The following is an 18696-nucleotide window of genomic DNA, read 5'->3' as shown; positions in this document are numbered from 1 at the left end:
TATCTCCCTGAGAGAGAGGGGACTGAGAGACATCAGTCAGTGTACAGATATCTCCCTGAGAGAGAGAGTGGGGGCTGAGAGACACCAGTCAGTGTACAGTATCTCCCTGAGAGAGAGAGTGGACTGAGAGACATCAGTCAGTGTACAGATATCTCCCTGAGAGAGAGAGTGGGGGCTGAGAGACACCAGTCAGTGTACAGTATCTCCCTGAGAGAGAGAGTGGACTGAGAGACATCAGTCAGTGTACAGATATCTCCCTGAGAGAGAGAGTGGGGGCTGAGAGACACCAGTCAGTGTACAGTATCTCCCTGAGAGAGAGAGTGGACTGAGAGACATCAGTCAGTGTACAGATATCTCCCCGAGAGAGAGAGGGGACTGAGAGACACCAGTCAGTGTACAGATATCTCCCTGAGAGAGAGAGTGGGGGCTGAGAGACACCAGTCAGTGTACAGATATCTCCCTGAGAGAGTGGGGGCTGAGAGACACCAGTCAGTGTACAGTATCTCCCTGAGAGAGAGAGTGGACTGAGAGACATCAGTCAGTGTACAGATATCTCCCTGAGAGAGAGGGGACTGAGAGACACCAGTCAGTGTACAGATATCTCCCTGAGAGAGAGGGGACTGAGAGACACCAGTCAGTGTACAGATATCTCCCTGAGAGAGAGAGTGGGGGCTGAGAGACACCAGTCAGTGTACAGTATCTCCCTGAGAGAGTGGGGGCTGAGAGACACCAGTCAGTGTACAGTATCTCCCTGAGAGAGTGGGGGCTGAGAGACACCAGTCAGTGTACAGTATCTCCCTGAGAGAGAGAGTGGACTGAGAGACATCAGTCAGTGTACAGATATCTCCCTGAGAGAGAGGGGACTGAGAGACACCAGTCAGTGTACAGATATCTCCCTGAGAGAGAGGGGACTGAGAGACACCAGTCAGTGTACAGATATCTCCCTGAGAGAGAGGGGGGACTGAGCGACACCAGTCAGTGTACAGTATCTCCCTGAGAGAGAGAGTGGACTGAGAGACATCAGTCAGTGTACAGATATCTCCCTGAGAGAGAGGGGACTGAGAGACACCAGTCAGTGTACAGATATCTCCCTGAGAGAGAGGGGACTGAGAGACACCAGTCAGTGTACAGATATCTCCCTGAGAGAGAGAGTGGGGGCTGAGAGACACCAGTCAGTGTACAGTATCTCCCTGAGAGAGTGGGGGCTGAGAGACACCAGTCAGTGTACAGTATCTCCCTGAGAGAGTGGGGGCTGAGAGACACCAGTCAGTGTACAGTATCTCCCTGAGAGAGAGAGTGGACTGAGAGACATCAGTCAGTGTACAGATATCTCCCTGAGAGAGAGGGGACTGAGAGACACCAGTCAGTGTACAGATATCTCCCTGAGAGAGAGGGGACTGAGAGACACCAGTCAGTGTACAGATATCTCCCTGAGAGAGAGGGGGGACTGAGCGACACCAGTCAGTGTACAGTATCTCCCTGAGAGTGAGAGTGGACTGAGAGACATCAGTCAGTGTACAGATATCTCCCTGAGAGAGAGGGGACTGAGAGACACCAGTCAGTGTACAGATATCTCCCTGAGAGAGAGAGTGGACTGAGAGACATCAGTCAGTGTACAGATATCTCCCTGAGAGAGAGGGGACTGAGAGACACCAGTCAGTGTACACTTATCTCCCTGAGAGAGAGAGTGGACTGAGAGACACCAGTCAGTGTACAGATATCTCCCTGAGAGAGAGGGGACTGAGAGACACCAGTCAGTGTACAGATATCTCCCTGAGAGAGAGTGGACTGAGAGACACCAGTCAGGGTACAGATATCTCCCTGAGAGAGAGGGGACTGAGAGACACCAGTCAGTGTATAGATATCTTCCTGAGAGAGAGAGGGGACCGAGAGACACCAGTCAGTGTACAGATATCTCCCTGAGAGAGAGAGTGGGGGCTGAGAGACACCAGTCAGTGTACAGATATCTCCCTGAGAGAGAGGGGACTGAGAGACACCAGTCAGTGTACAGATATCTCCCTGAGAGAGAGGGGGGGCTGAGAGACACCAGTCAGTGTACAGATATCTCCCTGAGAGAGAGGGGGGGCTGAGAGACACCAGTCAGTGTACAGATATCTCCCTGAGAGAGAGAGAGGGGACTGAGAGACACCAGTCAGTGTACAGATATCTCCCTGAGAGAGAGGGGACTGAGAGACACCAGTCAGTGTACAGATATCTCCCTGAGAGAGAGAGGGGACTGAGAGACACCAGTCAGTGTACAGATATCTCCCTGTGAGAGAGAGGGGACTGAGAGACACCAGTCAGTGTACAGATATCTCCCTGAGAGAGAGGGGACTGAGAGACACCAGTCAGTGTACAGATATCTCCCTGAGAGAGAGGGGGGAACTCAGAGACACCAGTCAGTGTACAGTATCTCCCTGAGAGAGAGGGGACTGAGAGACATCAGTCAGTGTACAGATATCTCCCTGAGAGAGAGGGGACTGAGAGACACCAGTCAGTGTACAGATATCTTCCTGGGAGAGAGGGGACTGAGAGACACCAGTCAGTGTACAGATATCTCCCTGAGAGAGAGGGGACTGAGAGACACCAGTCAGTGTACAGATATCCCCCTGAGAGAGAGAGGGGACTGAGAGACACCAGTCAGTGTACAGATATCTCCCTGAAAGAGAGAGTGGACTGAGAGACATCAGTCAGTGTACAGATATCTCCCTGAGAGAGAGGGGACTGAGAGATACCAGTCAGTGTACAGATATCTCCCTGAGAGAGAGGGGACTGAGTGACACCAGTCAGTGTACAGATATCTCCCTGAGAGAGAGAGGGGACTGAGAGACACCAGTCAGTGTACAGATATCTCCCTGAGAGAGAGGGGACTGAGTGACACCAGTCAGTGTACAGATATCTCCCCGAGAGAGAGAGGGGACTGAGAGACACCAGTCAGTGTACAGGTATCTCCCTGAAAGAGAGAGGGGACTGAGAGACACCAGTCAGTGTACAGATATCTCCCTGAGAGAGAGGGGACTGAGAGACACCAGTCAGTGTACAGATATCTCCCTGAGAGAGAGGGGACTGAGAGACACCAGTCAGTGTACAGATATCTTCCTGAGAGAGAGGGGACTGAGAGACACCAGTCAGTGTACAGATATCTCCCTGAGAGAGAGGGGACTGAGAGACACCAGTCAGTGTACAGATATCTTCCTGAGAGAGAGGGGACTGAGAGACACCAGTCAGTGTACAGATATCTCCCTGAGAGAGAGTGGACTGAGAGACACCAGTCAGTGTACAGATATCTCCCTCAGAGAGAGGGGACTGAGAGACACCAGTCAGTGTACAGATATCTCCCTGAGAGAGAGGGGACTGAGTGACACCAGTCAGTGTACAGATATCTCCCCGAGAGAGAGAGGGGACTGAGAGACACCAGTCAGTGTACAGTATCTCCCTGAGAGAGAGTGGACTGAGAGACACCAGTCAGTGTACAGATATCTCCCTGAGAGAGAGAGTGGGGGCTGAGAGACACCAGTCAGTGTACAGATATCTCCCTGAGAGAGAGAGTGGGGGCTGAGAGACACCAGTCAGTGTACAGATATCTCCCCGAGAGAGAGAGGGGACTGAGAGACACCAGTCAGTGTACAGTATCTCCCTGAGAGAGAGGGGACCGAGAGACACCAGTCAGTGTACAGATATCTTCCTGAGAGAGAGGGGACTGAGAGACACCAGTCAGTGTACAGATATCTCCCTGAGAGAGAGGGGACTGAGAGACACCAGTCAGTGTACAGATATCTCCCTGAGAGAGAGTGGACTGAGAGACACCAGTCAGTGTACAGATATCTCCCCGAGAGAGAGGGGACTGAGAGACACCAGTCAGTGTACAGATATCTCCCTGAGAGAGAGAGGGGACCGAGAGACACCAGTCAGTGTACAGATATCTCCCTGAGAGAGAGAGGGGACCGAGAGACACCAGTCAGTGTACAGATATCTCCCTGAGAGAGAGAGGGGGCTGAGAGACACCAGTCAGTGTACAGATATCTCCCTGAGAGAGAGGGGGACTGAGAGACACCAGTCAGTGTACAGATATCTCCCTGAGAGAGAGAGGACTGAGAGACACCAGTCAGTGTACAGATATCTCCCTGAGAGAGAGGGGGGACTGAGAGACACCAGTCAGTGTACAGATATCTCCCTGAGAGAGAGGAGACTGAGAGACACCAGTCAGTGTACAGATATCTCCCTGAGAGAGAGAGGGGACTGACAGACACCAGTCAGTGTACAGATATCTCCCTGAGAGAGAGAGTGGGGGCTGAGAGACACCAGTCAGTGTACAGATATCTCCCTGAGAGAGAGAGGGGACCGAGAGACACCAGTCAGTGTACAGATATCTCCCTGAGAGAGAGAGGGGGCCGAGAGACACCAGTCAGTGTACAGATAAAGAACAATAGCATTCCTAGAGTTCAGAAGGAGGCCATTGGAGAGAGAGGGGACCGAGAGACACCAGTCAGTGTACAGATATCTCCCTGAGAGAGAGGGGACTGAGAGACACCAGTCAGTGTACAGATATCTTCCTGAGAGAGAGGGGACTGAGAGACACCAGTCAGTGTACAGATATCTCCCTGAGAGAGAGGGGACCGAGGGACACCAGTCAGTGTACAGATATCTTCCTGAGAGAGAGGGGACTGAGAGACACCAGTCAGTGTACAGATATCTCCCTGAGAGAGAGAGTGGACTGAGAGACACCAGTCAGTGTACAGATATCTCCCTGAGAGAGAGAGGGGACCGAGAGACACCAGTCAGTGTACAGATATCTCCCTGAGAGAGAGGGGACTGAGAGACACCAGTCAGTGTACAGATATCTTCCTGAGAGAGAGGGGACTGAGAGACACCAGTCAGTGTACAGATATCTTCCTGAGAGAGAGAGGGGACTGAGAGACACCAGTCAGTGTACAGATATCTCCCTGAGAGAGAGGGGACTGAGTGACACCAGTCAGTGTACAGATATCTCCCTGAGAGAGAGAGGGGACTGAGAGACACCAGTCAGTGTACAGATATCTCCCTGAGAGAGAGGGGACTGAGAGACACCAGTCAGTGTACAGATATCTTCCTGAGAGAGACGGGACTGAGAGACACCAGTCAGTGTACAGATATCTTCCTGAGAGAGAGAGGGGACTGAGAGACACCAGTCAGTGTACAGATATCTCCCTGAGAGAGAGAGGGGACCGAGAGACACCAGTCAGTGTACAGATATCTTCCTGAGAGAGAGAGGGGACTGAGAGACACCAGTCAGTGTACAGATATCTCCCTGAGAGAGAGGGGACTGAGAGACACCAGTCAGTGTACAGATATCTTCCTGAGAGAGAGAGGGGACTGAGAGACACCAGTCAGTGTACAGATATCTCCCTGAGAGAGAGAGGGGACTGAGAGACACCAGTCAGTGTACAGATATCTCCCTGAGAGAGAGAGGGGACCGAGAGACACCAGTCAGTGTACAGATATCTCCCTGAGAGAGAGAGGGGACTGAGAGACACCAGTCAGTGTACAGATATCTTCCTGAGAGAGAGAGGGGACTGAGAGACACCAGTCAGTGTACAGATATCTCCCTGAGAGAGAGAGGGGACTGAGAGACACCAGTCAGTGTACAGATATCTCCCTGAGAGAGAGAGGGGACCGAGAGACACCAGTCAGTGTACAGATATCTCCCTGAGAGAGAGAGGGGACTGAGAGACACCAGTCAGTGTACAGATATCTTCCTGAGAGAGAGGGGACTGAGAGACACCAGTCAGTGTACAGATATCTTCCTGAGAGAGAGAGGGGACTGAGAGACACCAGTCAGTGTACAGATATCTCCCTGAGAGAGAGAGGGGACTGAGAGACACCAGTCAGTGTACAGATATCTCCCTGAGAGAGAGAGGGGACCGAGAGACACCAGTCAGTGTACAGATATCTCCCTGAGAGAGAGGGGACTGAGAGACATCAGTCAGTGTACAGATATCTCCCTGAGAGAGAGAGGGGACTGAGAGACACCAGTCAGTGTACAGATATCTCCCTGAGAGAGAGGGGACTGAGAGACACCAGTCAGTGTACAGATATCTCCCTGAGAGAGAGGGGACTGAGAGACACCAGTCAGTGTACAGATATCTCCCTGAGAGAGAGGGGGGGCTGAGAGACACCAGTCAGTGTACAGATATCTCCCTGAGAGAGAGAGAGGGGACTGAGAGACACCAGTCAGTGTATAGATCTCTCTGAGAGAGAGGGGACCGAGAGACACCAGTCAGTGTACAGATAAAGAACAATAGCATTCCTAGAGTTCAGAAGGAGGCCATTTGGCCCACCTGAAAGAGTACCCTACCTAGACCCCCACCCCCACCCTTTCACCGTAACCCCACCTAACCTGCACATCTTTGGACTGTGGGAGGAAACCGGAGCACCCGGAGGAAACCCACGCACACACGGGGAGGACGTGCAGACTCCGCGCAGACGGTGACCCAAGCCGGAATCGAACCTGGGACCCTGGAGCTGTGAGGCAGCAGTGCTAACCACTGTGTCACCAATCTCCCTCGGCTGTGTGTGAAGGAACAGGAATGACTCTTCCAGTCATTTTACAAAAGGTGTATTTATGCCGAATGATTGATGATGGATAATATTTACCTGGAAAAGTCTCCGATCGAATCATCTGTCAGTGAGTTCTTGGAAAGATTGAGATGTGTCATAACACAGCCACCCTGGAGCAGAGGAAAATATTTTATGATTAGCAAAGCACCAAAGTCTCTACTGTTATTTTGTTGTTCTATGGTGTGATGTGAGAGTACCTTTAAGAAATGGGTGTTTATAAATGGGTGTGTATATAAATATCTGTAGGGAGAGTACCTTTAAGAAATGGGTGTTTTTTACTGAAGTGATGTCAGAGTGTGGGTGGAGCTGAGCTCTGGCTCTGCTTTTTAGTTTCACTTTGAGAAAAGCTTGGGTGTGTCTGTGTTTTTTTGGTTTCGTTTTCAGTGTTGGAGCTGAAGCCAGACAGCAGCTGTACTGCTGTTTCTCTCTGCCATGAAAAGACTATCTCTTGATCATTTGGTGAATTCAGAATTATAAATGTTCTCCGTAGTGAATGTAAACCTGATGTGCTTCTGTTAAAAGGGGTTTCTTCTGTCTTCTGGATGTTGTTTGGGAAGTTATTAAGGGTTACTTAGTGTTGTATTCTTTGGGGGTTGTATTTGAATCGATGGTTGCTAAGATGTTCACTGTATGTTTTAAAAAGGTTAACTTGAGTTCATAGAATAAACATTGTTTTGCTTTTAAAAATACTTTTCCATTTCTGCTGTCCCACACCTGTAGAGTGGGCCGTGTGCTCCCCATACCACAATCTATTAAAGGTTGTGGGTCAGGTGAACTCCATGATACACTTTGGGGTTCTCTAAACCCTGGCCCACAACAATGATAATAAATGAATCAGTTTGCGACAGACCATTTAGTTCAAGACTAGTTACTTAATGTTGAATAAACTGTGGGTAAACTAAACTATTGCTACCAAACTGTGGAGCTTCGAACCATGCTACTAACAACTTCTGTAACTCTGATCAAGGCGAGTTCGGTCCGGGTCCAGTGTCCCATTCCTCTTTCATGCCACCTAGTGGTCGGAGGCTATATACACTTGTTATTTACACTTACTGCATATCACCTGTGAGGAGCCTGGATAACGAGAGAGGAAAGACAAATAGGAACTTAAAAGGAGGCCATTTGGCCCATTGAGCCTGTTCTGCCATTTAAACACATCGAGCTGGATTCTCCGTTTCTGACGCTAAGTGCTGGCACGAATGAAGAATCCGCGGGAGGTTGATGACGGGAAAATCGGCACAGTCCCCTCACCGATTCCGGTGAGGGGCTAGCACCGGTGCCGCGCCCCGAAAAGGGCCGGAGAATGGCCTGGTTCCGGGCTGCGCATGCGCAGGGCTGGCGACCTGCACCGGCCCACAAGACCATAAGACACAGGAGCAGAATTAGGCCACTCGGCCCCTCGAGTCTGCTCCGCCATTCAATCAGGGCTGATATTTTCTCACCCCCATTCTCCTGCCTTCTCCCCTTAACCCCTGATCCCCTTATTAAATCAGCGCCGGCCCCGACTCTGGAATCCATTCTCCGCCCCGGCCACGATCTTGCGGTCGGGTGACGGAGAAACCCACCCAGCAGGGTCTGATCACCTACCTCTGTGACATGTGTTCCCACTGCCCCCAAATCCCTTGGTGTCATTCGTCTCCGGAAATCTCTAGACTCCTGTTTTGAATATCCTGAGTGATTGAGCTGCCGCAGCTCTCTGGGGTAGAGTGTTCCCAACTTTCATCATCCCCTGAATAACGAAATGTCTCCTCATCTCAGTCTCCAATGATCTGACCGTTATTCTCTGAGACCATAATCTCTGGTTCTAGACTCTTCAGCCCGGGGAAAACATCTGAGCTGCCTCCTTGTACTGCTGGCGAAGGCAGACAAGAGACACCCGTACGGGACTGGAGGCTCGTATTGGCGTGACCATGCGTTCATGAACCAAGTGGATTGTTACAACACTGGCGGCTCTCTTTGAACTGACCCCAGCTTTCTGCTGGAACATGGATTTCGATTCGCCAACTGCTCACGCTGACTGCCGATTCAGGGTTAGGGTTACTCGTCCTGCGCATAACTCCGTAACTCCCGTCCGAGCGCAGTGTGGCTGGTAGAGCTTGACGAACGTGATATAAAATAGTTAGTTTAAATATATTAGTTACAGTAATGTAGATGGAGGCCAATCTAATTCTAGTGAGTTCATAGACAAAGGATTTCAGAAAGTATGGCAAGGAAGGGGGGAGGGGTGTCTGGTGGAGGAGGAGAAAAGGATGCTGGGTAACAAGAGGCCCAGGGTTAAGGAATGAAAAGTGAGCCAATCAGGATGTATGGCCAGGTCAGGAGGGGTATAGGATGACCTATGGGAATCGTGTATGTGAAACTTGATGCCATTTGAATGTATTTGCAGAGATCTCTTTGTCTCCGACCTCATTCATTTTCCAAGGGGTCCAGGAGCCAGTTTCTGTGTTCTGTGTCCCTGTGAAGCGAGTCAGCCTTGCAAGTTGGTTAAAATAACTAATACTATACCTACAAATCCATCTCGAGTTTTATTGAGGCCAGGCTGACGGGTAAAGAAGTCAATGTTTTGTCAATCTCGCCCTTTGTGTCTATGTTTAGGTCAGTTTCAAATCCGTGGGAGGCAGCCCGGTGACTGAACCACATACACCCAAGTGACTTTAGCACATCTCCTGCTCATGGTGATTGTTTGTAATTCATTCACGCAATGTGACCATTGGTGGACATTCCAATTCTCGCCCAGCCCTATAATTAATGGGACTGGTGGTTTATTATTCCCCTGGATGCAATGAGCTACACCTCAGAGTGCTGGAAGAGGCGGCTGTACATATAGTGGACACATTAGTAGTTGTCTTTCAAACTTCTGTCAATTCTGGAACAGTCCTGGCAGACTGGAGGGTGCCAAATGTTACCCCGCAACGTAGAAAAGCAGGGAAGGAGTAAACAGGGGACCACAGACCCGTGAGCCCAACAGCAGAAGCAGAGAAAACGCTGGAGTCTAATATAAAGGATGTGATAACAGGACATTTAGAAAATATCAACTGGGTTAGACAAAGCCAACATGGATTGATGAAAAGGAAATCAGGGGCGAGATTCTCCGACCCCCCGCCTGGCGTGAATCCCGTCCCCGCCGGTTGCCGAAGTCTCCGGCACCGGATATTCGGCGGGGGCGGGAATCGCGCCGCGCAGGTTGGCGAGCCCCCACGCTCGATTCTCCGGCCCGGATGGGCTGAAGTGCCGCCGATAAATTGCCTGTCCCGCCGGCGTGGATTAAATCACCTACCTTACCGGCGGGACAAGGCGGCGCGGGCGGGCTCCGGGGTCCTGGGGGGTCGCGGGGCGATCTGGCCCCGGGGGGTGCCCCCACGGTGGCCTGGCCCGCGATCGGGGCCCACTGATCTGCGTGCGGGCCTGTGCCGGCTGGCGGGGCATCAAAGGCCGTTTCCGCCAGCTGGCGGGGCGGAAATTCCTCCGGCGTCGGCCTAGCCCCTCAATGTTGGGGCTCGGCCCCCAAAGATGCGGAGCATTCCGCACCTTTGGGGCGGCGCGATGCCCGTCTGATTGGCGCCGTTTTGGGCGCCAGTCGGCGGACATCGCGCCGTTTCCGTAGAATTTCGCCCCATGATTGACAAACCTACTGGAGTTTTTTTGAAGATCTGATAAACGGTGTAGATAAGGGAGAACCAGTAGATGTGGTGTATTTGGATTTTCAGAAGGGTTTGAATAAGATGTCACGCAGGAGGTTAGTAAACAGAATGAGAGCACATGGGATTGGGGATGAGGTACCGGTGTGGATTCAGAATCAGTTAACAGACAGAAAACAAAATAAATGGGTCATTCTCAGGACTGGAGGCTGTTAACAATCGGCTTTGGCAAGGATCAGGGAACAGCCAGTCACAATCTACAGAAACGATCAGGTTGTGGGGACCAATTGTAACATCTCCAAGCTTGACGATGACACCAAACTAGGTGGGAATGTGAGTTGTGAGGAGGATTGAAAGAGGCTTCAAGGGGATCTAGACAGGCCCAGTCAGTGGACAAGAGCATGGCAGGCGGAATATAATGTAAAATATGTGAAGTTGTTCACATCGAGGGGCCATTTAGGACTCAGGCGAGGAGGGATGTCCTGAGTCAGAGGGAGGCGAGGAGGGATGTCCTGAGTCAGAGGGAGGCGAGGAGGGATGTCCTGAGTCAGAGGGAGATGAGGAGGGATGTTCTGAGTCAGAGGGAGATGAGGAGGGATGTTCTGAGTCAGAGGGAGGCGAGGAGGGATGTCCTGAGTCAGAGGGAGGCGAGGAGGGATTCCTGAGTCAGAGGGAGATGAGGAGGGTTGTCCTGAGTCAGAGGGAGATGAGGAGGGATGTCCTGAGTCAGAGGGAGATGAGGAGGGATTCCTGAGTCAGAGGGAGGCGAGGAGGGATGTCCTGAGTCAGAGGGAGATGAGGAGGGATTCCTGAGTCAGAGGGAGATGAGGAGGGATTCCTGAGTCAGAGGGAGATGAGGAGGGATGTCCTGAGTCAGAGGGAGATGAGGAGGGATGTCCTGAGTCAGAGGGAGATGAGGAGGGATTCCTGAGTCAGAGGGAGATGAGGAGGGATGTCCTGAGTCAGAGGGAGGCGAGGAGGGATGTCCTGAGTCAGAGGGAGGCGAGGAGGGTTGTCCTGAGTCAGAGGGAGGCGAGGAGGGTTGTCCTGAGTCAGAGGGAGGAGAGGAGGGTTGTCCTGAGTCAGAGGGAGATGAGGAGGGATGTCCTGAGTCAGAGGGAGGCGAGGAGGGATGTCCTGAGTCAGAGGGAGGCGAGGAGGGATGTCCTGAGTCAGAGGGAGATGAGGAGGGATGTCCTGAGTCAGAGGGAGATGAGGAGGGATGTCCTGAGTCAGAGGGAGATGAGGAGGGATGTCCTGAGTCAGAGGGAGGCGAGGAGGGTTGTCCTGAGTCAGAGGGAGATGAGGAGGGTTGTCCTGAGTCAGAGGGAGGCGAGGAGGGATGTCCTGAGTCAGAGGGAGGCGAGGAGGGATTCCTGAGTCAGAGGGAGATGAGGAGGGTTGTCCTGAGTCAGAGGGAGATGAGGAGGGATGTCCTGAGTCAGAGGGAGATGAGGAGGGATGGCCTGAGTCAGAGGGAGGCGAGGAGGGTTGTCCTGAGTCAGGGGGAGATGAGGAGGGATGTCCTGAGTCAGAGGGAGGCGAGGAGGGATGTCCTGAGTCAGAGGGAGATGAGGAGGGATGTCCTGAGTCAGAGGGAGATGAGGAGGGATGTCCTGAGTCAGAGGGAGGTGAGGAGGGATGTCCTGAGTCAGAGGGAGATGAGGAGGGTTGTCCTGAGTCAGAGGGAGATGAGGAGGGATGTTCTGAGTCAGAGGGAGGCGAGGAGGGATGTCCTGAGTCAGAGGGAGGCGAGGAGGGATTCCTGAGTCAGAGGGAGATGAGGAGGGTTGTCCTGAGTCAGAGGGAGATGAGGAGGGATGTCCTGAGTCAGAGGGAGATGAGGAGGGATTCCTGAGTCAGAGGGAGGCGAGGAGGGATGTCCTGAGTCAGAGGGAGATGAGGAGGGATTCCTGAGTCAGAGGGAGATGAGGAGGGATTCCTGAGTCAGAGGGAGATGAGGAGGGATGTCCTGAGTCAGAGGGAGATGAGGAGGGATGTCCTGAGTCAGAGGGAGATGAGGAGGGATTCCTGAGTCAGAGGGAGATGAGGAGGGATGTCCTGAGTCAGAGGGAGGTGAGGAGGCATTCCTGAGTCAGAGGGAGATGAGGAGGGTTGTCCTGAGTCAGAGGGAGGTGAGGAGGGATGTCCTGAGTCAGAGGGAGGCGAGGATGAGGAGGGATGTCCTGAGTCAGAGGGAGGCGAGGAGGGTTGTCCTGAGTCAGAGGGAGATGAGGAGGGATGTCCTGAGTCAGAGGGAGGCGAGGAGGGATGTCCTGAGTCAGAGGGAGGCGAGGAGGGATGTCCTGAGTCAGAGGGAGGTGAGGAGGGATGTCCTGAGTCAGAGGGAGGCGAGGAGGGATGTCCTGAGTCAGAGGGAGGCGAGGAGGGATGTCCTGAGTCAGAGGGAGGCGAGGAGGGATGTCCTGAGTCAGAGGGAGATGAGGAGGGATGTCCTGAGTCAGAGGGAGATGAGGAGGGATGTCCTGAGTCAGAGGGAGATGAGGAGGGATGTCCTGAGTCAGAGGGAGGCGAGGAGGGTTGTCCTGAGTCAGAGGGAGATGAGGAGGGTTGTCCTGAGTCAGAGGGAGGCGAGGAGGGATGTCCTGAGTCAGAGGGAGGCGAGGAGGGATTCCTGAGTCAGAGGGAGATGAGGAGGGTTGTCCTGAGTCAGAGGGAGATGAGGAGGGATGTCCTGAGTCAGAGGGAGATGAGGAGGGATGGCCTGAGTCAGAGGGAGGCGAGGAGGGTTGTCCTGAGTCAGAGGGAGATGAGGAGGGATGTCCTGAGTCAGAGGGAGATGAGGAGGGATGTCCTGAGTCAGAGGGAGATGAGGAGGGATGTCCTGAGTCAGAGGGAGGTGAGGAGGGATGTCCTGAGTCAGAGGGAGATGAGGAGGGTTGTCCTGAGTCAGAGGGAGATGAGGAGGGATGTTCTGAGTCAGAGGGAGGCGAGGAGGGATGTCCTGAGTCAGAGGGAGGCGAGGAGGGATTCCTGAGTCAGAGGGAGATGAGGAGGGTTGTCCTGAGTCAGAGGGAGATGAGGAGGGATGTCCTGAGTCAGAGGGAGATGAGGAGGGATTCCTGAGTCAGAGGGAGGCGAGGAGGGATGTCCTGAGTCAGAGGGAGATGAGGAGGGATTCCTGAGTCAGAGGGAGATGAGGAGGGATTCCTGAGTCAGAGGGAGATGAGGAGGGATGTCCTGAGTCAGAGGGAGATGAGGAGGGATGTCCTGAGTCAGAGGGAGATGAGGAGGGATTCCTGAGTCAGAGGGAGATGAGGAGGGATGTCCTGAGTCAGAGGGAGGTGAGGAGGCATTCCTGAGTCAGAGGGAGATGAGGAGGGTTGTCCTGAGTCAGAGGGAGGTGAGGAGGGATGTCCTGAGTCAGAGGGAGGCGAGGATGAGGAGGGATGTCCTGAGTCAGAGGGAGGCGAGGAGGGTTGTCCTGAGTCAGAGGGAGATGAGGAGGGATGTCCTGAGTCAGAGGGAGGCGAGGAGGGATGTCCTGAGTCAGAGGGAGGCGAGGAGGGATGTCCTGAGTCAGAGGGAGATGAGGAGAGATGTCCTGAGTCAGAGGGAGATGAGGAGGGATGTCCTGAGTCAGAGGGAGGCGAGGAGGGATGTCCCGAGTCAGAGGGAGGCGAGGAGGGATGTCCTGAGTCAGAGGGAGGCGAGGAGGGATGTCCTGAGTCAGAGGGAGATGAGGAGGGATGTCCTGAGTCAGAGGGAGATGAGGAGGGATGTCCTGAGTCAGAGGGAGGCGAGGAGAGATGTCCTGAGTCAGAGGGAGATGAGGAGGGATGTCCTGAGTCAGAGGGAGGCGAGGAGGGTTGTCCTGAGTCAGAGGGAGATGAGGAGGGATGTCCTGAGTCAGAGGGAGGCGAGGAGGGATGTCCTGAGTCAGAGGGAGGTGAGGAGGGTTGTCCTGAGTCAGAGGGAGGTGAGGAGGGATGTCCTGAGTCAGAGGGAGGCGAGGATGAGGAGGGATGTCCTGAGTCAGAGGGAGGCGAGGAGGGTTGTCCTGAGTCAGAGGGAGATGAGGAGGGATGTCCTGAGTCAGAGGGAGGCGAGGAGGGATTCCTGAGTCAGAGGGAGATGAGGAGGGATGTCCTGAGTCAGAGGGAGATGAGGAGGGATGTCCTGAGTCAGAGGGAGATGAGGAGGGATGTCCTGAGTCAGAGGGAGGTGAGGAGGGTTGTCCTGAGTCAGAGGGAGATGAGGAGGGATGTCCTGAGTCAGAGGGAGATGAGGAGGGATTCCTGAGTCAGAGGGAGATGAGGAGGGTTGTCCTGAGTCAGAGGGAGATGAGGAGGGATGTCCTGAGTCAGAGGGAGATGAGGAGGGATGTCCTGAGTCAGAGGGAGATGAGGAGGGATGTCCTGAGTCAGAGGGAGATGAGGAGGGATGTCCTGAGTCAGAGGGAGATGAGGAGGGATGTCCTGAGTCAGAGGGAGGCGTGGAGGGTTGTCCTGAGTCAGAGGGAGATGAGGAGGGATGTCCTGAGTCAGAGGGAGATGAGGAGGGATTCCTGAGTCAGAGGGAGATGAGGAGGGATGTCCTGAGTCAGAGGGAGATGAGGAGGGATGTCCTGAGTCAGAGGGAGATGAGGAGGGATTCCTGAGTCAGAGGGAGATGAGGAGGGATGTCCTGAGTCAGAGGGAGATGAGGAGGGATGTCCTGAGTCAGAGGGAGATGAGGAGGGATGTCCTGAGTCAGAGGGAGGCGAGGAGGGATGTCCTGAGTCAGAGGGAGGCGAGGAGGGTTGTCCTGAGTCAGAGGGAGATGAGGAGGATTGTCCTGAGTCAGAGGGAGATGAGGAGGGATGTCCTGAGTCAGAGGGAGGTGAGGAGGGATGTCCTGAGTCAGAGGGAGATGAGGAGGGATGTCCTGAGTCAGAGGGAGATGAGGAGGGATGTCCTGAGTCAGAGGGAGATGAGGAGGGATGTCCTGAGTCAGAGGGAGGCGAGGAGAGATGTCCTGAGTCAGAGGGAGGCGAGGAGGGTTGTCCTGAGTCAGAGGGAGATGAGGAGGGATGTCCTGAGTCAGAGGGAGATGAGGAGGGATGTCCTGAGTCAGAGGGAGATGAGGAGGGATGTCCTGAGTCAGAGGGAGATGAGGAGGGATGTCCTGAGTCAGAGGGAGATGAGGAGGGATGTCCTGAGTCAGAGGGAGGCGAGGAGAGATGTCCTGAGTCAGAGGGAGATGAGGAGGGATGTCCTGAGTCAGAGGGAGGCGAGGAGGGTTGTCCTGAGTCAGAGGGAGATGAGGAGGGATGTCCTGAGTCAGAGGGAGGCGAGGAGGGATGTCCTGAGTCAGAGGGAGATGAGGAGGGATGTCCTGAGTCAGAGGGAGATGAGGAGGGATGTCCTGAGTCAGAGGGAGATGAGGAGGGATGTCCTGAGTCAGAGGGAGATGAGGAGGGATGTCCTGAGTCAGAGGGAGGCGAGGAGAGATGTCCTGAGTCAGAGGGAGATGAGGAGGGATGTCCTGAGTCAGAGGGAGGCGAGGAGGGTTGTCCTGAGTCAGAGGGAGATGAGGAGGGATGTCCTGAGTCAGAGGGAGATGAGGAGGGTTGTCCTGAGTCAGAGGGAGGCGAGGAGGGATGTCCTGAGTCAGAGGGAGGCGAGGAGGGTTGTCCTGAGTCAGAGGGAGGCGAGGAGGGATGTCCTGAGTCAGAGGGAGGCGAGGAGGGATGTCCTGAGTCAGAGGGAGGTGAGGAGGGTTGTCCTGAGTCAGAGGGAGGCGAGGAGGGTTGTCCTGAGTCAGAGGGAGGTGAGGAGGGATGTCCTGAGTCAGAGGGAGGCGAGGAGGGATGTCCTGAGTCAGAGGGAGGCGAGGAGGGTTGTCCTGAGTCAGAGGGAGATGAGGAGGGATGTCCTGAGTCAGAGGGAGATGAGGAGGGATGTCCTGAGTCAGAGGGAGGCGAGGAGGGATGTCCTGAGTCAGAGGGAGATGAGGAGGGATGTCCTGAGTCAGAGGGAGGTGAGGAGGGTTGTCCTGCGTCAGAGGGAGGCGAGGAGGGATGTCCTGAGTCAGAGGGAGGTGAGGAGGGATGTCCTGAGTCAGAGGGAGATGAGGAGGGATGTCCTGAGTCAGAGGGAGATGAGGAGGGATATCCTGAGTCAGAGGGAGGCGAGGAGGGTTGTCCTGAGTCAGAGGGAGATGAGGAGGGATGTCCTGAGTCAGAGGGAGGCGAGGAGGGATGTCCTGAGTCAGAGGGAGATGAGGAGGGTTGTCCTGAGTCAGAGGGAGGCGAGGAGGGTTGTCCTGAGTCAGAGGGAGATGAGGAGGGATGTCCTGAGTCAGAGGGAGGCGAGGAGGGATGTCCTGAGTCAGAGGGAGATGAGGAGGGATGTCCTGAGTCAGAGGGAGGCGAGGAGAGATGTCCTGAGTCAGAGGGAGATGAGGAGGGATGTCCTGAGTCAGAGGGAGGCGAGGAGGGTTGTCCTGAGTCAGAGGGAGATGAGGAGGGATGTCCTGAGTCAGAGGGAGGCGAGGAGGGATGTCCTGAGTCAGAGGGAGGTGAGGAGGGTTGTCCTGAGTCAGAGGGAGGTGAGGAGGGATGTCCTGAGTCAGAGGGAGGCGAGGATGAGGAGGGATGTCCTGAGTCAGAGGGAGGCGAGGAGGGTTGTCCTGAGTCAGAGGGAGATGAGGAGGGATGTCCTGAGTCAGAGGGAGGCGAGGAGGGATTCCTGAGTCAGAGGGAGATGAGGAGGGATGTCCTGAGTCAGAGGGAGATGAGGAGGGATGTCCTGAGTCAGAGGGAGATGAGGAGGGATGTCCTGAGTCAGAGGGAGGTGAGGAGGGTTGTCCTGAGTCAGAGGGAGATGAGGAGGGATGTCCTGAGTCAGAGGGAGATGAGGAGGGATTCCTGAGTCAGAGGGAGATGAGGAGGGTTGTCCTGAGTCAGAGGGAGATGAGGAGGGATGTCCTGAGTCAGAGGGAGATGAGGAGGGATGTCCTGAGTCAGAGGGAGATGAGGAGGGATGTCCTGAGTCAGAGGGAGATGAGGAGGGATGTCCTGAGTCAGAGGGAGATGAGGAGGGATGTCCTGAGTCAGAGGGAGGCGTGGAGGGTTGTCCTGAGTCAGAGGGAGATGAGGAGGGATGTCCTGAGTCAGAGGGAGATGAGGAGGGATTCCTGAGTCAGAGGGAGATGAGGAGGGATGTCCTGAGTCAGAGGGAGATGAGGAGGGATGTCCTGAGTCAGAGGGAGATGAGGAGGGATTCCTGAGTCAGAGGGAGATGAGGAGGGATGTCCTGAGTCAGAGGGAGATGAGGAGGGATGTCCTGAGTCAGAGGGAGATGAGGAGGGATGTCCTGAGTCAGAGGGAGGCGAGGAGGGATGTCCTGAGTCAGAGGGAGGCGAGGAGGGTTGTCCTGAGTCAGAGGGAGATGAGGAGGATTGTCCTGAGTCAGAGGGAGATGAGGAGGGATGTCCTGAGTCAGAGGGAGGTGAGGAGGGATGTCCTGAGTCAGAGGGAGATGAGGAGGGATGTCCTGAGTCAGAGGGAGATGAGGAGGGATGTCCTGAGTCAGAGGGAGACGAGGAGGGATGTCCTGAGTCAGAGGGAGGCGAGGAGAGATGTCCTGAGTCAGAGGGAGGCGAGGAGGGTTGTCCTGAGTCAGAGGGAGATGAGGAGGGATGTCCTGAGTCAGAGGGAGATGAGGAGGGATGTCCTGAGTCAGAGGGAGATGAGGAGGGATGTCCTGAGTCAGAGGGAGATGAGGAGGGATGTCCTGAGTCAGAGGGAGATGAGGAGGGATGTCCTGAGTCAGAGGGAGGCGAGGAGAGATGTCCTGAGTCAGAGGGAGATGAGGAGGGATGTCCTGAGTCAGAGGGAGGCGAGGAGGGTTGTCCTGAGTCAGAGGGAGATGAGGAGGGATGTCCTGAGTCAGAGGGAGGCGAGGAGGGATGTCCTGAGTCAGAGGGAGATGAGGAGGGATGTCCTGAGTCAGAGGGAGATGAGGAGGGATGTCCTGAGTCAGAGGGAGATGAGGAGGGATGTCCTGAGTCAGAGGGAGATGAGGAGGGATGTCCTGAGTCAGAGGGAGGCGAGGAGAGATGTCCTGAGTCAGAGGGAGATGAGGAGGGATGTCCTGAGTCAGAGGGAGGCGAGGAGGGTTGTCCTGAGTCAGAGGGAGATGAGGAGGGATGTCCTGAGTCAGAGGGAGATGAGGAGGGTTGTCCTGAGTCAGAGGGAGGCGAGGAGGGATGTCCTGAGTCAGAGGGAGGCGAGGAGGGTTGTCCTGAGTCAGAGGGAGGCGAGGAGGGATGTCCTGAGTCAGAGGGAGGCGAGGAGGGATGTCCTGAGTCAGAGGGAGGTGAGGAGGGTTGTCCTGAGTCAGAGGGAGGCGAGGAGGGTTGTCCTGAGTCAGAGGGAGGTGAGGAGGGATGTCCTGAGTCAGAGGGAGGCGAGGAGGGATGTCCTGAGTCAGAGGGAGGCGAGGAGGGTTGTCCT

At 54.5% G+C, this 18696-nt stretch overlaps 1 protein-coding gene across 1 annotated transcript in view; it reads right to left on the bottom strand.

The window, feature by feature from the left end:
- Window positions 1-18696, bottom strand: part of LOC140424674 (tonsoku-like protein) — a 111175-nt gene that overhangs the window by 42987 nt on the left and 49492 nt on the right. Inside the window, exon 8 of the mRNA XM_072507941.1 lies at window positions 6634-6707. Coding sequence (XP_072364042.1) covers window positions 6634-6707 — 74 coding nt within the window. The remainder of the gene's footprint in view (window positions 1-6633; window positions 6708-18696) is intronic.

Source organism: Scyliorhinus torazame, chromosome 6 (assembly GCF_047496885.1).
Source record: "Scyliorhinus torazame isolate Kashiwa2021f chromosome 6, sScyTor2.1, whole genome shotgun sequence".
Taxonomy (NCBI): Eukaryota; Metazoa; Chordata; class Chondrichthyes; order Carcharhiniformes; family Scyliorhinidae; genus Scyliorhinus; species Scyliorhinus torazame.
Note: the sequence above shows the minus strand (reverse complement) of the source record. Positions and strands in the feature narration are given on the sequence as shown.